The following is a 20,377-nucleotide window of genomic DNA, read 5'->3' on the forward strand; positions in this document are numbered from 1 at the left end:
AGAGCAGAGAGCACAGTGATTGCACTGATAAGTTGGACAGGCTCTCTTCAATTACCATCTGTTCTTCTTGTTAGATCCAATTAAAATCCTGGTGAAAGGTCAACAATAAAGCAATAATCGTGTCCTTAATAAAACAAACATGCTGCACTTATGAAAGAGCCAATAACATGGAAAACCTAAAATATAAACTTTGACTAGAAGCTGTGTTGTGGGCATCTGGACTTGTTTATTGACTCGGCCTCCAAACAACCTCACTTGGATTGCTAAGGATATTCACCAACCTATGAACTTTGGCTTTATCCCTGTGAACAGCCATCTACGTAATAGTTTGAATAGTTTACTTTTACCAACTTCATCATCAGAACCATTTAAGAAAAGGTTCCTCAAAAATGACTTCTCTATAGGAGTAAATGAACCATGTGAAACTGTATTCTGTTATGCTGAATGACATTAATTGCATGAAACAATCTGCATTGCAGTACAAACTGCTGAAATATCAGGATAGGTAGGATCTATGAAAAGCAATGCAAAAACAAAGCAAACATATTTCGATTCAGTGTTTTATCCATATGTTTTAATTATAGTGTATGTTAAATGTTTCTGTTATATTACATGTTCATTGCATATGTAATGTCCTAAATAAATCCTAAATATAAGCATAAAGCTTTTAATCTTGATCTGCATCCAGTCTCGAACACTTCTGACCGGAACGGTTTTGTGGTTACACACGGCACGGCAGGCGCTTGGAGCGTCTCGTTGCCATAGCAACTTGTTGGAGAAGTCTTGCGACATTAGTTAGTTAGTTGTTAGAGAAATGTCTACCTCGTTGGCAAAAGAAGAAACAAAGAAAATGCGCACCCTGGTGCTGAGACCGTAAGTGTTAATTATATGTTTTATAAATAACTAAATTTGTCCAAATTGCCACTTTGTAGTCTTTATGCTAACGCTGTGTGTTTGTGGGTGCTAGCTCCTCCCGAACCATGAATACGTCCGTGTCAGGAGCACACGGACCCAACCAAAGTACCAGGCGCAGGAGCAGCATCGTTGCTTCCCCGAGCAGGAGGCGCTTCAGTCTGGGCGGCGGTAGCAAAGTTCTGCTGGAGAAAAGCGTCATTCAGACCCCGAGACAAGCTGCTCGAGTAAGAAAATATGACGACACAATTTGAGGAAACATCGAAGTGTTGCAACAGGTTACATCTGTATAGGTCCCAATCTGAAAAGCACCGGCTATAATGGTGTAGTGTAGGTAAAGAGAAGACATAATGTAGTTGTTACATCCAAACGTGAATCCTACTGTTTCTTCTCTTCTGTTGTACGTTTGCAGCTAATTAGGTTGCTACGGCTAATGGTTGTCCCGTTTGCAGGTGTTTGATGAAGAAGGCAATGACGTCACTCCTCAGCCACTTTACCAGGTGGACCCAGGAGCAGTGCCCACCAAGACCAGCAGGTTCTTCGTGGATGAAATCTCCGTGGGCTCAAACTCAGACCAGTCGTCAGTCACTGGGAGTTTCAATGAGCCGTTTTCCAGGTAATGTAAGGTCTGATGTGATATAAATGTCTCAATAGTAAATCCACTGAGTCCTACTTCCTCTGGAAATATGATAATAGAAAGATAATCACATACAGTATATTGATCAATTTTATAGTTTGCTGCACTGATGTTGTTTCTCAGGTCAGTGTTGGGGAGCAGCAGAATATCCAGCCAGTCCACCGACGAGTCAATAAATGAGGAGATTGAAGATACGCTGTTCAAACGAGGAGTGCACCTTAGCTACCCAGGTTATCTACAGCACATTAACATTACTCTTTCACTATTTGCGTCTTTTTAATTATTATATTAATCTGTTTTATTATCTTTTAACTGTTTTTGATCGCAGTAATAACATTACAGTATGTAGTAAAATAAAGATATTGTGCATTGGGAGATTTTATTTCTTTCATGTACTTTTACCCCTGCCAGATGTGCTGGGAAAACGAGAAATAGTGAAGGAACAAGTGACAGAAGAAATGTTGGATGAGGTTATAGATGTCTACATATCTGAGACAGAGATTGTTTCACTGTTGAACATACCCAGCACAACTGTGTCAATTGATGCTGAGGACGCAGAAGCAATCACGTAAGTACTTGGCTTTGTGTATTTTTTTTGTGTACAAATCTCAACCCAACTTCAGCTAGACATAATCCAAGCTTGTGGACCCCAGTAAAAGACAAACTACACTTTTACATACAGTAGTCTCTATAAAATAGAAATTAGTTCTGTTAACCTTGACAAAACCTTTGGCTTTAACATGCTGGTGTCAATTTGTTTTTACAGGGAGCGAAACAGTCAATATGCTGAAATTTGCAGGAACAGAATGGGGAATGATAAATATGTGGATCGATCTATTCAGACATTGAATGGAGCAGCTAAAAGCAAACAGGTCCAGTGTGACAGCAAGATCCTGGTGGACTCAGGTTAGCCTAACCGTTTTCCCTTTACAATGCTGCCAGTCTTCACCTGAAACTTTTTTACGATTGTTTTCTGTCATTTGAACATACAGGCCATATAGTTTCCTGTTTTCCCTCGAGACCAAATGCTTAACTGTCTGGATTTACAAAGTGAGTTAAATCTTTTCCACAGCCACAACTGTTACCTCCTGGGACATGTATGACAGCGTCGAGCAGGATGAAACAGGGAACAGACCTGAGCAGGACAAGGCTGACTATCTGGAGTCTGTTGTGGAAACCAATAGGAGTATAGAGATGAGCATGTCAGTGGGCAGCACAGTCAGTTCAGGTGATAGTCAAAGATCCTAGTGATGCAGACATTCACTCGTTTAGAAGACAATATCATCATCTCCTGTTTCTCTTCAGCCAGTGCTTCTAGCTCACTGAGGGAAGTCGACCTCTATGGGAGCCGTGTGAATGCTGAGTCTGATTTGCAGCAGATAATGTTATCAGAGAGGTTTCAACAGTGCTTGTTAGTGATGGAGAGGAGCATCCTTGGAAACATATTTCATTCTAAGCTGGCCACCTACAGACAGCTGCCTATACTAGAAGGTAAACTCTTTTCACATATTTCTGATCAATTCCATACTGAAAGAATGTGTGAATCTAATCAATGATTGTGCCAGACCCAGACAGTCCAGTGAAGCATGGGGCTGAGGAGCAAAGGAAGGGGGATGCAGAAAGTTGTGGATCTCCAGCTCTGGAGCATTTGTGGGTTTTTACCTGTGAGCTGAGCAGAGGGCTCAGTATCAGCAGCATGGCCTGGAACAAGAAGATCCCGGTAACGGACACCAGCTGCCGTCCCTATGTTTTACTCTGCTCTTTTGATGTTTCCTCAGATAGAAGCTGAGAGCTAATAAACTAAGGGCTTGTTTCCCGATGTGCTGCTTTACTTTTGAATGTTAATTTAAATGAATCTTGCCGAATCACACAAACAAGGGCTTCATCAATAAGCTGTACTGTTTATGTGCAGGACCTTGTGGCTGTGGGGTACGGTGAGCTCCATTCCAGTAACCAAAAACCAGGACTGGTGTGCTGCTGGTCCCTCAAAAACCTAACGGTATGAAGTTCAGCGGTCATGCTCCCGTGCCTTCCATGGGAGCATCCACTGTGTTTAGTGAGGATGTAGAGGATGCGTGAACGTTTCAGATGGTGTCATATCATCCTCTGCAGTGGCCTGAACGGATCCTCCGCTGTGACAGTGCTGTGACGTCGCTTGATTTCTCGGCCAGCAACCCTTGTCACCTGGCTGTGGGGACGCACGACGGCAACATCGCGATCTACAACGTGAGTCAGGACAACAAGTTGCATATTGTCAGCAGCAGGTGAGCGTTGCATGTATGTGTGTGTGTTTACAGTGCAGCTCTTAAGTGACACACTATGCTACATGCATTATTGCTCTTTCTGTCTTGATGACTGTGCAGTGGATGTTCCAACAAGCACTGGGGTCCAGTGTGGCAGCTCAAATGGAGCCGACAGGAGCTGAGCCTAACGGGAGAAGAGAAGGTGGAATCGTTGTTCTCTGTGTCTGCAGACGGGAGGATCCGCAAATGGTTTGTCTTCAACAACGGCCTCGACAGCTTAGGTATTGTTCTCACAACGTAAGCATTCAGGCGTGCGGGGGGGGGGCTGGTGGTATGGATAGCATGACTAACACAGATTTAACAAACTGCCTTTACCCAGATCAAGAATTGGTTTTAGGTAAAACGGTATCATTGCTTTCAAAATCAGTTTTGCATCTTTTGGAATAGATCTGATGAAGCTCAAAAGGTTTCATAACACAAAGAAGAAGGGGACAGGGAACAATGCAGAGGAGAAGGCAGAGTCTTTTCTCTCAGCACTGACTTCTGGTCTGTGTCTTGACTTTCATTCGTTGGTAAGTTTGTAAGAAGTTATTTATTTATTAAATCTTCACTTTTGTTTCTTTCTCCTGTTTTGAGTATGACCAATCACATGACTTTGATTGTTGTCATTACACTTCTCCACATTTCATTGCTCTTGCAGGACTCCAGTCTTTACGTAGTTGGTACATCAGAAGGACTCATCCACAAATGCTCCTGTTCTAACAATCAGCAGTGTTTGGAGACTTATAAGAAACATTTTGTACGTTCTTCAAAGTAAAAGCCAGCACTGCCTTGTGATAAGATTAAGATCAAAGCTCTTTGTTCATCTTGCACATTTTGCTCCTTTTTAGTGTCCCGTGAATGGCGTGGCATGGAGTCCATTCAGTCCTGATGTATTTCTGAGCTGCTCCTCTGACTGGACAATCCAGTTGTGGAAGCAGGACCACCCCAGCCCTGTGCTAAGCTTCACCTCCACCCAGTCAGCAGTCTGCGACGTCAAGTGGTCTCCAAAGTGGCCAACTGTGTTTGGAGCTGTTAATGATGAACAGCTGGAGATCTGGAACCTAAGTTCTAGCATGTAGGTGAGAGTGAGCAGAGGTTTTAACCCTGTTGTTCCCTGCTTCAGCCACTGTCCTGCATCTCTACTTCAGCCTGGACCCAGTCGCTGTGCAGCCTGCTGCCCCTGGTGTAAATATGAAGTCACTGCTCTTTGCGACACAGACAGACTGTGTCCTGGTTGGAGACAGTGATGGACAAGTAACTGTCTACCAGCTGAAGAACCTCAGCACGGATGAGAGGAGCCAGGTACAGTAAAACAGTATAATTTTACAGAAATGCCACACTACTAACTACACTTGAATGTAAAAAGATCCTCCCTCAGTGATGTCTTGCTCTTCAGGTGGACAGTCTGGAATATATTATCTCCTCTGCAAATCAAAAAGGCAACTGAGCTTATCAACAGTGACAAACATTGGTGTTGTTTAACCTCGGCTCAGTTGCTGGTCTTCCTTCAAACAGCACTGGAGCTGTGACACAGAGAGACCCAGTAGTTTTATCATCATGAAGAATCTGGATCAGTACATCGAATCGTTTAACGCTTCAACAGGATACAATTGGACATTGTAGATGTTCTACCACTATGGCAAACACAAACTTTTTAATATCAGCAACTTTCATTTTTTATTTTGAAAATAATCTCTGCAGCAAAACTGAAGACACCTACAGTATCACCAATATGTAAAACGGAGAAAATGATCTGCATCCGTTAAATCAATCAGTGATTAGACAGCAAGGTAAACATCAGCAGCAATCATGGTTGCACATCACAAAAGATCAGATTCATATATAATAATTCCTCAATTCAAACTGAACAGCATTGCATAGAGTTCATTCATGTTGCCAACCATTTTTTATTATGTTAAGAATTCTCATTTGATCCAAATTTCTGTTATTGTTATAAAATTATTATAAATTATAAACCCTAATTCCACTTAAGACCAATATCAATCCAATAAAAACTACTGTGATTTCTTAATTTGCTTGCGCTGTATTTATCTGACCAAAACACATAACAACATTAAGAAAAGATTTTCAGTGTTTTACTGAGTGAAGTGATTGTATGTTTGAAATGTGCATTTAATATAATTCATACTTTTGATTCAATTATGTGTAACTAACTAAAATTTATTGCGTTCACAAATGACAGTTAAGTTGATACAGTACCAGTGCTTCATTGGTATTTGTGTCTGATTCAACAACATCTTAAAGACTGGAAAGAATTAGTATGTCATAGATTTAAGTTTATAAAATCTAATAATTAGAAAAGCGCCATAATGTAAACCTTTCAGCTGACGTGGCTGTAAACTGCTCAGTATCCGTTTCCTCACTTAAAAAAAAACCAAAACATTTTATACATTGTTTTGTTACAAAGAAAACATTTACTATATATGTGAATTTGCAGTTAAGGTTGTTTTTCCTTTGCTTATTTTGGAAACAGATGTAAAACTTAAAAGAGCATGAATGTCGTTCAGTAGCTGGTCACCACTAACCACCTATACAATAATACACATGTATCCATGTGAGCTTTGAATCCCTTTGTCCAGTTTCATGCACTTGATGGAAGACCTGATACTTTGGTCTTTGGTGACTCATCTTAAGCAGATTAAAATCAGTGAATGACAGCATGTCTGGTGCTGAACAGGCTGAGGCTGAACGGGCTGGAGAAAGAGACAAAGACAGAGTCAAGCAAAAATCATTGCTTTTTTTCCCCAAATAGAATTTGTTTCATCTTTATGTTTGATCTTGAAGGTGATATTTTAACAAAGTCACCAAACACAAACACTTACCTCTTGATCTGACCGGTGGTGGAGGATGTGCTTCCTACCAGCTTCCTTGAGGAGGAGAGTGACAGGGGGATTTTGGGGGACTTAGCTGGTGGTAGGATGGAGAAATGAGAGGTCTTGGACAGGTTTAACCTGAAAAACACAAAGGAATCAGACACAACCTGGCAATAAGAAAGAATCGGCTGATGTGACATATTGAGCAGTGTACAATACCTTGACGAAGAGGATGAGAGCGATCTAGGGGGTCGTTTGCCCTTCAGTGCTCTCAGCTGGTCACCCTGAGTCACACTGCTGTCCCTGCAGGTATTCTACACACACACACACACACACACACACACAGCGATCACATACAGTAAGTACACATAAACCTTTCTATATAATCTGAAGCATGCCCACTCACCTCGTCCAAGCTGTGCGATGTGGGGAGAGTGGTGTTGATTGACAGGTCGTCCATGCTAGAGAGTAGGCGGGACATGGCTTCCTGTCTGCCCCCGTCGGAGTCCAGGCTGTGCAGCTGCTGTTGTTGACGCTGCTGGTGTAGATGCTGCCGCCGACTCAGTCTCTGCTGGAGCATTTTTTGTTTGGAGCGATGGACATCGCCCTGGACCCACATACTGTGCTGTTTCCTGCGCACACCAAAGACGATTGGACACATGGGTTTTTTTATGCTTTTTATGCTCACTGAGGCTCAGACTGAAGAAATAAATGCTGAAACAAGACTCACTCCTCTAAGAAGTTCTGTTGAGGACCAATGATGGACCCGGGTCGACAGATTCTGATCCAGGCAATGGCTTCAGCTGCAGTGAACCGGTAGTGCTTCATCAGGTAGCAGCCAATCAGAGTGCCTGTACGTCCCAGGCCAGCTGGGGTCGGAGGAAATGTTTGTTGATTGTACAATAAGACAAATGAAGAAAGGACCTAAATATGCCTTCCTTTCCCACCTTTACAGTGCACAGCCACAGCCCCTTCTGTACTCTCACACACATGCAGGAAGCGCCTGACGATGAGATCTGAGGGTGTGGTCCCGTCCAAGAAGAAAAGGTCGTGGTGCTCGAACCCCGCGTCCTCGAACCGTCTGCCGTCATACAACTTCCTGTTTAAACGAACCACGGCTACGACGTTGTTTTGGTGAAAATATGCAAAATAGGCCTCCGGTGCGTGGAAGGGATAACCTGTAGGAAGCAGAAAGAATTACTGTATGGGCCTGCTATTAGCGGCCTTTAGAGAAGAGGCTTCTGAGGGTCCAGCTCACCGTTCTCTACCTTACTTCGAGTGTGAGGGCTGCTGAACGCGAGAACCTTCCCAGGAACGATCCAGTTCATATCCCCATTTTCAACGCGCTAAAGACACAGAGAAAACTCTAGTGTACAAAAACAACTGCATAATGTTGAAGAATATGCAAAACATATGTATAATATTCTCGTTTGTCTTTGACTCTATTTGTTTATATAATATTTGTCACCTCATAATGTTCATAGTCCTCCACATCAAACTTGTCATAGTCCAGGAAGCCGTGTTGTGACGCCTGGAGGAGAGATTAGGCAGAGACAGAAGCTCATGGCCTAGAAACTCACACTTTCATAAGAGCAAAGGATTAAGACTAATCACAGTTTAGCTCTGACTTCCACTACAGTGGAGTTGACTTTCTTTCAGGATGCTGAGGATTTTATTTCCAAACTGTCGTTGTGATTGTACCTTTCGCAGTCCGTGCAAGCAGTCGAGCACAGTGAGGTTGAAAGAGCACTCCCCCACTGCCGCATCCCTGCAACACAAAAGAGCATGAACCACAAAGCAGGCACGAAGAGCTAAATCCTACTAACTAGTCTAAATAGCATGTCACAGTAGAGCACAAGACAAAACTCTGACTTGCCTGAAGGGAAGGTAACCAGTGTTGTTTCCTGAGATCAGAACTCTGTAGGCTTCTTCTGGGCTTCTTTTTAAGTATATCACCTAGAAAATTGCATATTATTAATAACAGACAGCGCGACAAAGACACTGACATGTGGAGGTTAACACAAGGCATATTTACAGCATAGGCACCGATGAGAACTGCAGCATTGGCTCTTTTCTTCTGGTCATAACTAGTGTAGTGAACCAGCTTCTTCTTGGACATTGTCAAAGACTGGAGTAAAAAAGTGAATAAATAAGCTATTTACAGTTTTACTGCTTTACTATCTCTGTGTGAGTGCTGATTGTTAGAGTTACCTTGAGCTTCTTGTTGAGCTTGCAGCAGTACCTGTAGAGCATGGCCAGGTTGAGAGGCCCGAAGTCAGCGTAGAAACTGCAACACAAAGTGTCAAGGTGAGCCTGAACCCTGTTACAGTAGCTATTAAACACCGTACATTCAGACCTAATCTGCACAAGAAAAGCATGACGTCATAAGTCATGCATGGTGATTTGACTGAGCTTCTCTTCTAATCAGAGCTTCTAGTCTCAGATTTTGCCTTTTTGGTTTCCCTGTGTTGAGATTAACTTCCACCAACGCAATGGAAGGAGAGACATCTGATCATGAATCTAAATCATATAAGCTGATCTGTGACGCCTGGTTTTACGGTTCGAGATCAGTAAGCTGCTTCTGGAAGAGAAATACTAACAAAGCGGCAGGTATGAAACAGGTGCAGCAGTGGGATGAAGTGCTCAGTACCGGAGCAGAACATTCTGTGACCCGTACAGCACACAGTCGGTCCATGGATCACCTACAGCACAGTATGCAGCAATCAAAAGGGAAACATTCACTTCACTACTGCCAGACACAGCTGATCCTCCTAATGCTGTTTTATGAATCTAAATCCATTAAACCCATGTGAGATATAATACCATAAACATGTATAACACACACCCCAGCAAAGGCTGGAGCAAACACACCACTCAATGAGACGAGCAACCAACTCTCCATGGCCTCAGCACATTACTTTAAATTTTGCTTATTGTTAATGTCTGAAGTGTCAAACACAGATCAGAGGTAAAAGGCTACTATCCATTTTGTCTGGCCTTGTGCAGTGTTTGTTCTAAATCTCTTTCCCCCACGCTGACCCAGCCTTAGCTCATCTTGACCTATATCTTACAGAGATATCATAAACATTGGCTCATGGGGATGAATGCTGCCTGCACTGATTTCATTCATTCACATGAAGAGGGCGACTCACGTGTTGCACAGATACAAATATTGAATACTAACAGAGCAGAATAAAGGATTGGTTAAAGGAAAGGAAGCAAGGGGAATGAAGGAGATGAGGAGGATTAAGCATGACTGGGCCATTTCCTTGGCAAACCCTCATACACCTGCGTCATTTAGACCGTGTCTCAAATGTCACTTCCAAATCTCCTGTAGGTTATCAAGAGACTGTCAAGCTCCTCCTCAGTCACTCAGTTCACTGTCTAGATTAACCTGCAAGTCATATTATGCTTTTCATATTTTTAGTTTTTAAACAAGTCATCAAAACTGGAAAAAACTAAATGTTTTCTCTGTTTCCTCTTTCCTGTTATGCGCTGTTCTGATGCTCTTCAACGACTTTCTGCCTACAGTTTTCCTGGCAATGCTGCAGCTCATTATGCTTTACACGCTAAATACAGCAGCTTACTGTAAATGTGCTGTATGTATCATGGCAGGTATATAGACAGGATTCAGCACTAAGCAGAGGTGAAAGGTGCCTCAGAGAGTAGAATCCTAACCCCACAGTAGCCATGTTGGACATAGTTTGACCACATGCTGCAGGTGCATCTGCAGAGTCACATGGTGATCAGGTAACACATTAAAGTTCACAAGGCCTGTACAGCACACATCAAACTATAAGGGTACTTACTGTATGTCGTGCTTTAGAATTTAATATTATTCTATTTTTTTATTTGTTTATTAGTTTTGTAAACAACAGAAACAAGCGTCCCATCAAACATTGCCCTTTACTACTTTAATAATAATAAAGGGCTTAAATGTTTCATTTAATTTTCTTTTCATGAATCTTTGTTGGTTCTGAGGACCTGAGGTGGTCCAGCTGTTTATCACTGAGTCTTACCTCTCATATATAAACTCATCGTCTGTGCTGAAGTAGTAGGCGTTGGCTGTGTTCTTTGGTTTGACACGAAGTGTTGCAAAGTACAGACGGTCTGTCGTACAGGGGCAGACGGACAACATGGCAACATAGATGGATGATGCAGATCAGAGATGGTAGTAGAAGATAAATTACATTATTTATCTGAGAAACCATGAAGTTATAATTAGAAGTGGTTCTATACATGTAACCTAAGCATGAAGCTTTAACATAAACCCTTACAAAACTGTACAACTCTTTATATCACTTTTATTATTGGCTTCATAAAAGGTTTGTTAAAGACTTGTGGGGCTGCAATGTAAATTAACCCTCTGGTGTCTGGGTCATATTTCTTCCAGTAGCAGGGCATATAATTATCTCACAGTTATAGCCTCTTAAGCAAATACAGATAATATTGAATGATGTCTTTATGCTTTTCAAGCACAAACAAAGGGAAAGGAAATACTAAGTAAGGACAATGCGCTTCACATTTGGGGCCTGAGAAACTCCCCAAACAAATTTTTTAATAGACGTCTTCAGCCTCTTCACATAATAAATCGACCAGAATAGGGTGTTTCCTACATTACGATGAACTTAGAGTATATAAGTTTATATCATAGTTCTCCATTTACCAATGTAACTTTGCTGTTGGGTGAACCTACCCACTGCCCCTTAGCTCCTGTAGAATTGATAGTCAATAGTGGCATTTGTGTGGAAGCTTTAGTTAAGAATACTGTAAGATACTACTGCTAGATCGAAGTTGACATCAGTTCTCTTACCTTTAATGAACTCTGAGGCACCGCACTGCTCATATTCCTCCATTTGACTCATTAAATCACGCACCAATCTCTGCTCGAGCGCAAAAAGTTCAACGTTGCTCTGCGTTATCTGTTTTGAAGCCACTTAAGATGTGCCCAGAATATCATGAATTTGGTGTAAAATATCATGGTAGCAGCTCCACCATCCAAAGCCTCCGTCATCACAGCCAGCTTTATATAAAGCCCCTAACAATTTAAGTGGAGAGCTCCGCTGCCACTGCCATGACAGACGGAGCAGCTCTCGCGCGTAAAAACTATCCTAAATCGAAGAAAAACAACACCTTGATATCTTGTCACTTGTAACCCTGGTGACTCGTCCGGAAGGGGCTGTTGTAAGAGGAATGACTGACTTACTCCATGTCTACATTAAAACGCTCCCCGGAACATTCCAGCAAACGGTCGGAGCTAAGGACACGCACCAAGCCGCAGAGCGCGCTAATCTGTCTGCTTCTCCGCACATGCTCCGTCAGCGGACACACACACACACACACACACACACACACACACACACACACACACACACACACACACACACACACACACACACACACACAAATGAGATATAAATGACGAGCCAGCACTTTCAACGTCCCTAAAAGTGCCATTTTTATCTCATGTTGTGTGTTTAGTGACAGCACAGTCACGTCTTGATAAAAGCTTCCTCTGCACATTGGAATGTCATGTGCTCCTGTCACCCAAGGGTGTGGAGCCAAAGGCTGGGGTGCCAAATGTCTGATCTCCATAAACGTCCAGCTGAGATGTGAGTTTCACACAGCGCCAGCTAAATCTGCCCTTACATCACACAGTTGCACAAGTGCTTGAGTTGCTGATTATGAAGCAAGTGTTTGGCTGGTTATTAAACAAAAGCTTACTTACTTATAACCTGAATAATCCTCTAAAATAGTGTAAATGTGGCCTGACTGTGGGTTAATACTCACTTTGATCATAGTCATTTAGTTTCCCATTGCTGTGTAGTAGTACTAGTAATTTCTGAACGGTTTATTTCCACCTGGAACTTTCTACTTGGAGCACCACGTGGGAAGTTCCTTGGGTAGATGTAAGTATTATACAATACAACATTTTAAATATTGGTAATGTTGCACTCAACTCGGTCTCCCGCTCTAACCTCTATGCTGAACACTCACATGCACTCAGGGATCTCTGTGTATAGGACATACAGTAGGCCTATTCTTGGTGTGAGCTTCATCTGCTCTAGTTAGCCAATTAGAGATCAGCTTAGGAGAAGGACGCATGTGAGCCGTCAAAGTGAACCGCACATAAAACGGAACGAACACTGATCCTGATGCCTTCCGTCAGAGTGAGACCTGAGTCTATGTGTGGAAATCTATAATTCATGTACTGTACGTGATTATGTGTGTCTCTGTGTCTCACCACTGATGCTGAACACTGGTGAAAGGCTGCCCTCTTATGATCACTAACAGAATTACATCTGTGTTTTATGGATCTGCTTAAGGTCAAATGAAACAAAGTGAGCCAAGATTCCAGAAAATTCTCAGTGCACTCAATATTTGTCATTAAATGATTACTTTTTGTGTAACAGTACAAAAGCTGAGTTATTCCACTTGCAGCCGACAGAAGCAGAACTTGTTTAGCTATCAACTAACGAACGATTATTTACATTATGGATAAATGGTTTTACACAGTAATAAACAGTAAATGTGCTGTACACTGAACATTATGGTCAGATACTGATTTTATGAAATAAATATCTTTTCGAACCGTGACATCTCTCTGGTTGTCGTCCCTGAGGTTCCTGAAGTACACAGAGGTGGGGTAAATGTAGAGAGGATGATGGGTGAGCATGAGTGTGATAAAACAAAGAGGAGAGTTGTGATAGAGAGAAAACATAACTGCATGTGGTCACAATTGCTGCACCAGTCTCCATCTGATGTGTTTGGTGATGTAACACATCAGAAGTGACACTGAACTTTCCAATCTGTTCCTCTCCAGCCACGCTGCCAAACTGCCACTTGTTACTGAGTGTATTTAGGAAGCTCAGCTACGAATGTAACATCATCCACCTGATTATGTCTTATGAAGTGAAGAAGAGCACGTCATGTTTAAATGACTGGTTCATCACCGTGCCACAATTCCAAATCAGGAGGCCGGTTCTGGGCTAGTTCCCGGTACTACAACAGATCACTCACAGTCGTGAAGCATCGGAGCTTTCAAAGCCTGCTTTTCACCCTCACAAGTCCAAATGGAGCCGTTCCCAAAGCAATTTCTGAGGAAATGTCCTCTCACGCAGGAAATCAGATCCATTCAGATGTGGCAAAGTGTCCTCCAGAAGTGGAAGGACAGGAGCTGAGTCATCACGTAGGTGAAGATGAGTGGCCAACGCGGTACAGATCCAACAGTAATTACACAGTTTTAATGAGCATGTGCCCTCACTACTGTATGTCACATTTAGTACCTCACCTCTAAATGTACATTTAGTAAATATTGAGCCAAGTCAGAGCCAAATCAAGATGCTACACACATAAGGAATATATATGTACAGGGCCTCAAACCTGTAGCACAGCCATCCAATAAAGCAAAGTGGTAAGTCAAACTGCATAGCATGACCTCATACTATGGCCTGTGTCGAGGCCTGGAATTCCAACTCTGAATCCAATTGATAAACAGGTAACCAGTAACATTGTTCCATTCCAAAAAAGTTGGAAAGGTCTGAAATGTTAATAAAAACTAAACGCAAAGGAGAGCAAACAAATTCAAGCCTGCATTTAATTCAAAATAAATGGAAACATATCAAAATGTTAAATAAGAACCATTATGTGACATAATTACATTATGTGACCGTCTGTGCAGGTGGTCTAACAAACACTGTTACATTGTTAGAGTCATCACCCATTAGCTTCTTCACACAACAATCTGTAACACTACACCTTCACTGCATTAAAGGTTAGTTCGAATTCTAATTATCAAACATATTTCAGTTTGTTCATGTTACACAGACAGATTTCAAAAAGATACATTTTATCCTTTCGTCTCATTTGTTGGCTAGACGTGAATGCTACACTATATTTTGAACAAGGCTCATATTACACCGGTTTTGTCCCAAACACAAAGCCTTTCCATTGCCCTGGAAGGCAAAGTGCTGAATAATGAGGAAAAAGAGCAAAGTGACAGACCCAAATGGCAGCATCAGCTGTACAGGAGGCCTATCCCGGTCTCAAGGGCAAAGAGGGGGGAGGGGTGGTGGTGATGCTGATGGCGGATGAGAGAAAGGGAGAAACATAGAGAGAGAGAGAGAGAGAGAGAAAGAGAGAGAGAGAGAGAGCATCTGTCTGCATGGTGACGTCACCCCGCCTTAGCCTTGATGCCTTCGCCTGTGCGTAATCCACCGCCCGCCCGTCCGCACTGTCCGGGAGGATGAATCCAAACACTTTGATTTCATTTAACAAACCGTCTCGATTAAACAATTAACGTAGATCATTTTCACCAAGGGAGCGAGAAGAGGAGACTGGTCGACCAAAGCTCAAACCGATTTCCATGTTTTATTCTATTTTCCTCACAAATCTCTTTTTCCTGCATGGAGGGATTTGGACAGAAGAGGAGAGGAGAGAGAAGGACGAGAGGGAGGATGGGAAAGGCTTCAGGCTGGATCCCGGTGGAGATTATGCGACAAGGAGACGAGCAGCTCCGCGATTCACTGCAGAAATACACGCTCTTTATAATTAGGCAACTGACTCCTGATATTTTAAACAGTGCATGTAATTAGGTGCCGCGTTTGCGCGCAAATTAGACAGCAAAAAACGACGCATCTCCTAATGTAAACTACTGTGCATTTTCTCTGTCTTTAAATGTATATTTCCTACTCGTATTGTTCGTCAGAGTGTGGCCAGGCCTTGGTGGAGCATATAGGCTAATGCAGCATGGCCCGGCCCACAGACTACTGTAATCATCTGCTCCATTTCACGTAGGGAGGAGTGAAATGGAAATTAACTCATATGACAACGGGACATTTTGTGCGTCTGTCAATATTTAGTTTTTGTCACCTGCTTATAAGATGTATTTTTAATATTCTTTATAATTTTCTAGGGGACACTAAGTGTCTAAGTCGTTTGTTTATAGGACTGCGACGCGTGCATTTTAAGTAGGCTTTATTAAAACGTGTCATACACCGTTTGCACCGACTGATTTCACCGTCTTCGTTTTGCATAGGCCGTATCATTGTCATACGGTAAACGAGCCGGTGTCTTCATTCGGCAGGAGAGACGAGGACGGAATCTGTGTATAAACGCGTTTTCTCGGACTGATGCGTAAAATGTCCGTATCTTCATTTGCCATGATGCTCCGGATTGCCTGTGTTTACATTCGTACAGCGGCTCCGTCAGATTTGGTTTTAGTCCCATCTGGAACCATGCAGCTCCAGGCTTCACTCTGTAATGGCTGCCTGCCTGTGTCCTTGACATGTCATGAGATATAGACTGCATACATTCTTTGTGTTTTTGATTTCCTGCGCCGTAAGGCACAGTGTCAAAACATAAAAAGGTGTAAAACACAATAGCCTTCTCAAAGTAGGACATGATGAGCGGGAAGTAAAAGTGTGACCTCTAAATGTTGTCAGTAGTCAGGTTTTAGACGGGTTCTTAAATAATACAGTGCTGATGGATGCCTGATGTAGGGTAATGGACATTTTACAGTGTCTTGCACAAACCGGATATTCAATTATTCCAAGACAAACACAGGACACAGAACACACAAAAGCTGTGTTGCAGGCTGAACCTCGGCACCTCTGCTTCAAGGTTATTGTCCTTGTGTCTGCAGGAATCTGGGCTTCCTCTCTCAGTGTTCACAGTGGACCTTGATTTAAAATCAGTCAATTAAGGCACGCGGTGAATGCCAAGAGAGCGTCCTCTCTGCTCCTGAGTCCTGGAGACCTGGTATGGAAGGCATTAAAAGCCCATGACTCTTGTGTGTTGCTGGGAGCAGTGCATTTTCTGTCTGTTTTTCATTTCCAATGCTGCTAAAGGAAGATATGATCAACAGGGCTGTAGACCAACACTGAAAGCTGGTGCGTACCTCTTGCTCCTGTTTTTGAAGGCAACTGACAATTTTTGTATTAACATGTGCAAAGGGCACATATTTATTATGAGCAACAAAAACAACATGAATAAAATGTCAAACGTTATCACAATTGATAAACAATTATTGGAATTATTACTATTTCATTACTGCACTGATTTCATTAGGTTTCTCAAAGGGTGGCATATTGTACATACATTAATATAGCCTTTTTTACATATAAAGTGTGTTACTCATTATTTGATCTCTCCGTGTTATATTTGAAATAAATAAAGTAAATCAGTTATGGAAAACATAATATATTAATAATAATAATAATATTTTGTACGGTATGCTGCTTTGAATAATTAAAAAGACATGACATTAATTCACACAACCATTCAATGACTGAAGAAATTAATGAAACAAAGCCTAAGGCAAATAATTACAGATTTTTAAAAAAAACAGGAGGAGAATAAACCTTCATCATAAAGAGCCCACATCTTAACAGTCTTAACAGTGACTCATTAAGAATAATGAAACAAATCATATTGCGTTGCAACACGGAAAATGGAGGATCCAACTATTTTAAAGCTTACTAGTGTTTAAACACTTTTGAACCCAGGTCATCAGGAAATTCGAGAAATCTAATTATTTGTTTTAGTTTCAGATATGGATAAGTAGACACTCATGTACGTTAGTATAGTACAGATTCTACTGGCTTCACAATGATGCAATGAAATTCAGGCTTAGCAGAATATATTCACTTGCTCTCGGCAAGTTCTCTACATAAATAGGAACTACACATAAAGGCTCTATAAATGCATATGCAGGTACTGGACAGGAATACTTCCTCCTACCCACAGTCCTGACTCAGTTCCTGTGCTCTCTGTGGTGCGGTAGGAAATGGCGGTGATGAATGGGTTGATGCGCTGTACGTTGAGATTACCTCCTGAAAATATCCAGTGAGTCACGTAGCAGTTCTGCAGTTCACAAAGAAGCTCACAAGACGTGACCCTAGTTCTGATGACACCCTCCATGGTCTGGATACCAACACCCATAGACCACTGGCTTGTACAGCCTCAATGAGTCCAGAATCACGTCGACACATGTCCAGAAGAAGTTAGACCATGAACTGGACTGGTGACCACATACGCCACAGTGAGCTAACCAGTATTTAATAACTAGTGAAATAGAAATCACCTACAATATATATATATATTACATGAACATGATAACATTTAAAAAAACATTTAGCCTTTGTCTGATGAGTTGTTTGCGTTTTGTAAATGCATAACAATATGCAGCATCATGCATGTAAAAGGATGGAGGAGGGATTGGCTGTGAAATGGATGGTTGAAACCCCATGTATTTATTCCACCTTATCAAGTCTGAAGCAGAGCATAGGAATGCTGCATAAGCATGAGGTGGGCAATTAAAGCTACATTACCAGAGGTGTGGCTGCCCTTAAGATTCCGGAGTGTTCCTCTGCATTTACTGTGTGCTTTGAACTGGAGACACCAGCTTGATTACATCCACGCCGCTGAGCCGCTCTAATCTGACTCGACCGGCTGTTAATGCTCAGCAAGGATTGGTCTACATTTAGTCATCCTGACTCTGGATGCTTTCACAGGCAGCTACGCTCAATATTTCATAAATGTTATGATAATAAGAACAGAAGAGTCCTAAAATAACACACACACATGCTTTATGTAATCTGACATTGTTTCTCTCTATTGATCCAGTTACATGCTCAATAGCACTGTATGCTGCGTGTCTATGCCATTTGAATCAGCCAGAGAACACAGAGAATAACGCGTTACGTAACATGATGAAGCAAACACAGGCGGCGCGCTGTATGTTTGTAGCGTGAAATGTGATTGCATTTTCTTTGGCAGGGAACCATTTCTACAGTTATGCACAAACTAGCAACACTCTTCTATCAGCAGACCTTAAAATTAAAATTACTTTTAGATTTTGTGTATATTTTCACTGTTATGTAAATTAGACTTCATAATTTAAATATGCACTTTTTCAATTGATGTGAGAAATATGTTCAATTGATTCTGTGGGCCCATAGTAGATGTCAGCTTTATTTTGTAAGATGACTGTTTGCTAAATATCTTTCCAGCATTTTGTTTGCAGTTATACTCTTGCTTGTTAGATGACCTCTAGGTGGCAGAACAGGCTCATACAAAACTGAGCTCAAGGTTTAGATCAGTGGAATGGTTGTAAATTAAGAGTCACTTCATTAATAAGACATTTTTACAGTATTTGTCTGTGTAGGATTTATTACATTAACAATTACACATTTTCTAATATATGTCACAATGTGTTGAAGTGGCAATGAATGAACGTCATCTCTTCTGCTCTTCTGTTTACAACTCAGAACAAGCAGCTCTGCAGTGTGACGTATGCAAATGATGGTGAACTTCTGCGTCATCGTCTTCCAAGCGCGTGGGGGAATGTCACCCCTCAGGCATTCAACTGTTATCTGTTAATGTATTTTTTGGGGGGAGACAAGAAGACACAACGAGCACCAACGTGTGGTGCGCATTGGCGCTCGCCATATGATTGGCCCGTTTTAGTCGGCGCGAGGCCGGAGGAGGGAGTCGAACTACAGAAAGCCTGGTTTTATTGCAGGCGTCCACAATGAGGACGTTAATTGGTCCATACACTGTTTTCCGGCATAAACACCATAGAAGAAGACAATGCACTCATTAACTTAGCATAATAAATGGCGCAGTGTTTAGACTTGCTAAAGAGGAAAATGTGTCACACTTTCGTCAAGTTTAATTAATCCTCTCAAAAGATGAGAAGAAGAAGAGCAATTGAAAACTACACAGTACAAGGCCACTTTACAATACAAAAGTACGTCTGCAAAATTAAACACAAATACTATTAAAGAATATTGGTGGGGGAAGTTTTAGACTAACCATTCCCTTGTCCCAAGTTTTTCTAACAATGTAAGGTTATGAAGCATGACTAGTTGCTCGATCATCTGAGCACCATGAATACATGTCACCGCATTTTGAATGTTCTTGTTGGGTATGATTATGTAGAAATGTTGTTTTGGCAATATTAGAGGTTGTCAAATTGGCTGAGCAACATAACTGACAAAGCTATTTTCAGGCTTGAATGAACTGGATCCACTCCTCCAAAGTGGACACATTAAAGGTTTTCACCAAGAATGCGTATAGAACCCTGCCCCACTGTGGCCCTCTGTCTCTGATGGGCTTAATCATGGGCTATTATCAGGCCATACTCATGCTGTTTTATGTGACACCACTTTTCACATATTGATCCATTCTACACACAATTTTACCACCATCCCATTTCTCCGAACGGCAGATATGGAACAAGACACGTTGACACGTTACTTTGTCTGTTTTATACTTAATCAATAATTGTACAAGGTTCAAAACGATAGTGGTTCATATCCATAGACACTACACTCCTCCTTTCTTACTTTTTCTCTCCACTTGCTCCCATTAGGACCACAGAGATGTGAAACACTGATAAACACAAAGCTGTAGAGCAACTTTATGCACGAGCAAGCTTTTTTCTTTTTGTGTTTTTTGGATAAAAGACACTAAAGGACTGAGGGAGTGATAAGTGTGTTTTTGTTTTCTTTATATCAAGCATCAAAAACAACTACGCAGCCCTCTCCTGTGTTATCTTTCCCATATGTGGCGAAAGCAGGTTGACCATGACTACAACCTTCGTAGTATGAGAAATCCAACAATGGGGGAGAACAAAGTCTCAACAAGGCTCCATCCAGCTCCAGCATCAGCAGCCAAGGCACCTTCTCCTCCTCCTCCTCCTCCTT

General features: G+C 41.8%; 2 protein-coding genes across 3 annotated transcripts; one reads left to right on the plus strand and one right to left on the minus strand.

Annotated features, from left to right (window-relative positions):
- Nucleotides 1–735: 735 nt before the first annotated feature.
- On the plus strand, nucleotides 736–5,866 carry dnai4 (dynein axonemal intermediate chain 4). Its single transcript, XM_029131739.3, has 17 exons — nucleotides 736–873; nucleotides 968–1,139; nucleotides 1,365–1,528; nucleotides 1,673–1,779; nucleotides 1,961–2,117; nucleotides 2,316–2,455; nucleotides 2,622–2,777; nucleotides 2,855–3,040; nucleotides 3,115–3,269; nucleotides 3,462–3,548; nucleotides 3,662–3,813; nucleotides 3,913–4,073; nucleotides 4,240–4,364; nucleotides 4,493–4,591; nucleotides 4,683–4,909; nucleotides 4,983–5,136; nucleotides 5,231–5,866. Exons 1-17 carry the CDS (start codon nucleotides 815–817, stop codon nucleotides 5,279–5,281), a joined length of 2,352 nt encoding a protein of 783 aa, XP_028987572.1. The 5' UTR covers nucleotides 736–814; the 3' UTR covers nucleotides 5,282–5,866.
- cdc14aa (cell division cycle 14Aa) lies at nucleotides 5,726–12,059 on the minus strand. Of its 2 annotated transcripts, none has more exons than XM_029131745.3 (14): nucleotides 11,482–12,059; nucleotides 10,688–10,778; nucleotides 8,880–8,955; nucleotides 8,704–8,796; nucleotides 8,545–8,624; nucleotides 8,370–8,436; nucleotides 8,137–8,199; nucleotides 7,942–8,014; nucleotides 7,616–7,846; nucleotides 7,399–7,537; nucleotides 7,075–7,300; nucleotides 6,888–6,982; nucleotides 6,678–6,806; nucleotides 5,726–6,548 (listed from the first exon to the last, which is right to left on the minus strand). In XM_029131745.3, the coding sequence occupies exons 1-14, from the start codon at nucleotides 11,531–11,533 to the stop codon at nucleotides 6,500–6,502; spliced, it is 1,464 nt and encodes a 487-aa protein (XP_028987578.1). In that variant the 5' UTR covers nucleotides 11,534–12,059; the 3' UTR covers nucleotides 5,726–6,499. The 2 variants fall into 2 exon arrangements, with proteins under 2 accessions (XP_028987578.1, XP_028987577.1); XM_029131744.3 differs by having other exon boundaries at nucleotides 7,927–8,014; nucleotides 11,482–12,025.
- Nucleotides 12,060–20,377: the final 8,318 nt, after the last annotated feature.

The sequence above is a fragment of the Betta splendens genome, chromosome 17 (genome assembly GCF_900634795.4).
Source record: "Betta splendens chromosome 17, fBetSpl5.4, whole genome shotgun sequence".
Classification (NCBI taxonomy): Eukaryota; Metazoa; Chordata; class Actinopteri; order Anabantiformes; family Osphronemidae; genus Betta; species Betta splendens.

Excerpts from the sequence above, each read along its gene's own strand:
- dnai4 (XM_029131739.3), top strand. The coding sequence starts at position 815 with ATGTCTACCTCGTTGGCAAAAGAAGAAACAAAGAAAATGCGCACCCTG. Across the intron at positions 1,529-1,672 it reads TTCAATGAGCCGTTTTCCAG|GTCAGTGTTGGGGAGCAGCA; the intron begins GTAATGTAAGGT and ends GTTGTTTCTCAG. Across the intron at positions 5,137-5,230 it reads GCACGGATGAGAGGAGCCAG|GTGGACAGTCTGGAATATAT; the intron begins GTACAGTAAAAC and ends CTTGCTCTTCAG.
- cdc14aa (XM_029131744.3), bottom strand. The coding sequence starts at position 11,533 with ATGAGTCAAATGGAGGAATATGAGCAGTGCGGTGCCTCAGAGTTCATT. Across the intron at positions 8,956-10,687 it reads GATGAGTTTATATATGAGAG|TTTCTACGCTGACTTCGGGC; the intron begins GTAAGACTCAGT and ends TTTGTGTTGCAG. Across the intron at positions 8,797-8,879 it reads AGCTCAACAAGAAGCTCAAG|TCTTTGACAATGTCCAAGAA; the intron begins GTAACTCTAACA and ends TTTTTACTCCAG.